This window comes from Eleutherodactylus coqui, chromosome 4, assembly GCF_035609145.1.
Source record: "Eleutherodactylus coqui strain aEleCoq1 chromosome 4, aEleCoq1.hap1, whole genome shotgun sequence".
NCBI lineage: Eukaryota > Metazoa > Chordata > Amphibia > Anura > Eleutherodactylidae > Eleutherodactylus > Eleutherodactylus coqui.
This window is the reverse complement of record NC_089840.1, coordinates 302,308,481-302,312,425: the sequence shown is the minus strand read 5'-3', so window position 1 is coordinate 302,312,425 and position 3,945 is coordinate 302,308,481. Positions and strand designations below refer to the sequence as shown.

The 3,945-nt window shown below is 56.8% G+C and overlaps 1 protein-coding gene across 1 annotated transcript; it reads left to right on the top strand.

Annotated features, from left to right (window-relative positions):
• The first annotated feature begins 1,680 nt into the window (after positions 1-1,680).
• LOC136626801 (cilia- and flagella-associated protein 251-like) lies at positions 1,681-2,427 on the top strand. The gene has a single exon (XM_066601806.1). It carries the CDS (start codon positions 1,681-1,683, stop codon positions 2,425-2,427), a length of 747 nt encoding a protein of 248 aa, XP_066457903.1.
• The last annotated feature ends 1,518 nt before the right edge of the window (positions 2,428-3,945 follow it).

The window sequence follows — 3,945 nt, the reverse complement described above, 5'->3', positions numbered from 1 at the left end:
ATGTGGGGGGTGAGGGGCGGCCATCGTTTATGTAGGAGCACCGCAGCCAGTATGAGCAGGACGAGGGGCGGCCATCGTTTATGTAGGAGCACCGCAGACAGTATGTGGGGGACGAGGGGCGGCCATCGTTTATGTAGGAGCACCGCAGCCAGTATGTGGGGGACGAGGGGCGGCCATGGTTTATGTAGGAACACCACAGCCGGTATGTGGGGGACGAGGGGCGGCCATCGTTTATGTAGGAGCACCGCAGCCAGTATGTGCCCAGGGGGCGAGGGGCGGCGATCGTTTATGTAGGAGCACCGCAGCCAGTATGTGGGGGGTGAGGGGCGGCCATCGTTTATGTAGGAGCACCGCAGTCAGTATGTGCGGGACGAGGGGCGGCCATCGTTTATGTAGGAGCACCGCAGCCAGTATGTGGGGGACGAGGGGCGGCCATCGTTTATGTAGGAGCACCGCAGCCAGTATGTGGGGGACGAGGGGCGGCCATCGTTTATGTAGGAGCACCGCAGCCAGTATGTGGGGGACGAGGGGCGGCCATCGTATATGTAGGAGCACCGCAGCCAGTATGTGGGGGGTGAGGGGCGGCCATCGTTTATGTAGGAGCACCGCAGTCAGTATGTGCGGGACGAGGGGCGGCCATCGTTTATGTAGGAGCACCGCAGTCAGTATGTGCGGGACGAGGGGCGGCCATCATTTATGTAGGAGCACCGCAGCCAATATGTGCAGGACGAGGGGCGGCCATCGTTTATGTAGGAGCACCGCAGCCAGTATGTGGAGGACGAGGGGCGGCCATCGTTTATGTAGGAGCACCGCAGTCAGTATGTGGGGGACGAGGGGCGGCCATCGTTTATGTAGGAGCACCGCAGCCAGTATGTGCCCAGGGGGCGAGGGGCGGCGATCGTTTATGTAGGAGCACCGCAGCCAGTATGTGGGGGGTGAGGGGCGGCCATCGTTTATGTAGGAGCACCGCAGTCAGTATGTGCGGGACGAGGGGCGGCCATCGTTTATGTAGGAGCACCGCAGCCAGTATGTGGGGGACGAGGGGCGGCCATCGTTTATGTAGGAGCACCGCAGCCAGTATGTGGGGGACGAGGGGCGGCCATCGTTTATGTAGGAGCACCGCAGCCAGTATGTGGGGGACGAGGGGCGGCCATCGTATATGTAGGAGCACCGCAGCCAGTATGTGGGGGACGAGGGGTGGCCATTGTTTATGTAGGAGCACCGCAGCCAGTATGTACAGGACGAGGGGCGGCCATCGTTTATGTAGGAGCACCGCAGTCAGTATGTGCGGGACGAGGGGCGGCCATCGTTTATGTAGGAGCACCGCAGTCAGTATGTGCAGGACGAGGGGCGGCCATCGATCGCCTGACACTCATCCTGTGTAAATGGGCCTTTACATCCTGTGTCATGTATACGCTCTCCCTACACACGACTCAGCCGACGGGTTGATCTATCTCAGCCACTTACCTTCCACTGTTAGAGCCCAGGTCACCCCCCAAACATGGTCCATACACCCCAAACTGTCACCGTCAACCACCCCCAGAGAAGCCCAACGGACCCCCATGCACAAACTGCTTATCAGAGGGTCAGAACTACAAGGACCAAACAAAGTTATTAGGCTTTAAAGCAGTTTTTCAAGACAAAGGAGGAAGAGGAGATGATGGGGAGGAAGAGTAGGAAATGGTGTATGAAGAAATGGAGGTGGCGGAGGAGGAAGATGAGGAGGTGGCGGAGGAGGAAGGGATGGAGACGGAGGAGGAAGATGAGGAGGTGGCAAAGGAGGAAGGGATGCAGACGGAGGGGGAAGATGAGGAGGTGGCGGAGGAGGAAGGGATGGAGACGGAGGAGGAAGATGAGGAGGTGGCAAAGGAGGAAGGGATGCAGACGGAGGGGGAAGATGAGGAGGTGGCGGAGGAGGAAGGGATGGAGACGGAGGAGGAAGATGAGGAGGTGGCAAAGGAGGAAGGGATGCAGACGGAGGGGGAAGATGAGGAGGTGGCGGAGGAGGAAGGGATGCAGACGGAGGGGGAAGATGAGGAGGTGGCGGAGGAGGAAGGGATGCAGACGGAGGGGGAAGATGAGGAGGTGGCAATGGAGGAAGGGATGCAGACGGAGGAGGAAGATGAGGTGGCAGAGGAGGAAGGGATGCAGACGGAGGAGGAAGATGAGGTGGCAGAGGAGGAAGATGAAGAGGTGACGGAGGAGGAAGGGATGGAGACGGAGGAGGAAGGAGTGGAGGTGGCAGAGGAGGAAGGAGTGGAGGTGGCGGAGGAAGGAGATGAAGAGGTGGCAGAGGAGGAAGGGATGGAGACGGAGGAGGAAGATGAGGAGGTGGCTGAGGAGGAAGGAGTGGAGGGGGAGGGAGATGAGGAGGTGGCGGAGGAGGATGAGGAAGCTGGCTATGAAGAGCTTTTCATTACACCTTGATTACGTATTGAGAAATCATGGCACAGAGTCCTCACCGCGCTCCTCTGTGGAGCCTCACGGAATTCATTACCTGCACATCCAGAGCTGGAAGTCTCACAAGAAGATTAGAAGGAAGAGAAGCCAAGAAAGTAAGCATCAAGATGATGGCACTTGGAGAAGCCAATGAGGATGCGTCAGCCAGCGTCCTGCTACTATGCCAGTGCTGTACCTCCAGAATGCTAAATGGTATCACCGGATCCCCCGACCACCACTGTATCCAAAACTAGTAGCATGTTGAATGTTTGGCCTTCAGAACTACAGCGAGTCATCATGGCGTCCATCCGCCGATATCAGAGAACCCCCCACCATTACTGCACCAGTGGACAGGAAGCTGCTTGTAGTTGCTGCAGATTAGATGGCGGTGCTGACATGTTCTGACCGGCTGACAGGAAGGGGTCAACGATTCATGCTGCTTGCGCCAAATTCTGACCTCCCATCAGTACATAAATCTGGCCCCATCTGACTAGGAGATGTTTTCCCGCTGCTCAGTGATACAAGTTTTGCGCTCTTTTTCCCGCTGGAGTCTTTCTGTTTCCCTTAGACACAATGGCGCTGGAACTGGTCGCCCGCTGTTATCCCATCCGTGCGGAGGAACGGCGAGTTGTGCGTTCGGACACATTAGTTGGAGCTCCAGTGTTGTATTCAGCTGACTGTGCAGCCTGTTGGTCAGAACGATTCCTGACATCCTCCTCCGACCCCTTTCAGTGATGAGTTGTTTCTGTCCGCAGGATCCCCTTTCGCTGGATGTTTCCTCGATCGCGCCATTCTCTGTATACTCTCCACACCGTTACATGATAAGCCCCCCGCGGTTGGCGGTGAGACCCCGGCTAGTCTAGCACCGATGACCGGCCTCGCTGGAAGTCGCTCCGATCGCTGGATCTTCCATCTAATGTGGATTCACACTGAAACTGATCCGTGGAAAACTTGTCACGTGATTTTATGCCGCACGTCGGGGTCACGGGGAGAATTACCATACATGGGGTGCCAATCGTGAGAGGGACGGGGGTTTAGTAAAGGGGGCTGGTGTACTATAGTTAAGAGGCTAGGGGATCTAATAAAGTGGTGTACGTAGCACTTGGTAAGTGGGGGGTCCTGTCATAGATTTTGGACCCTCCGGATTCGGCCTCCTGATGCTGCAGGAAGCTTCTCCCGCTTGCGGATTGTTCCGGGTGGTTTGGGGACTCCTGATCGCTGCCTGGAGAGCCATCAGTAATCCAGGTATTTCCTAGCAGGAGACGGACCTGGTACTGCGCCGCTGCTCATGTCGCCCCAGACAAGATCTGTCGCTTTGGCTGTTGGTCCTGCTGGGCTTGTGGATAGTAAAGAGCGTTCCCGCTGTATAAAGTCCCCATCTGTTAAGCTGTTAGAAATCTACATGTTCTTAAACTCGAGGGTTCACTTACTTTTTCTTGCAACTGTAAATGGGTACCTAACAGCATTGTTGTGGGAGGGGCTTCGGGTAACGTGCGGCTTCCCAGG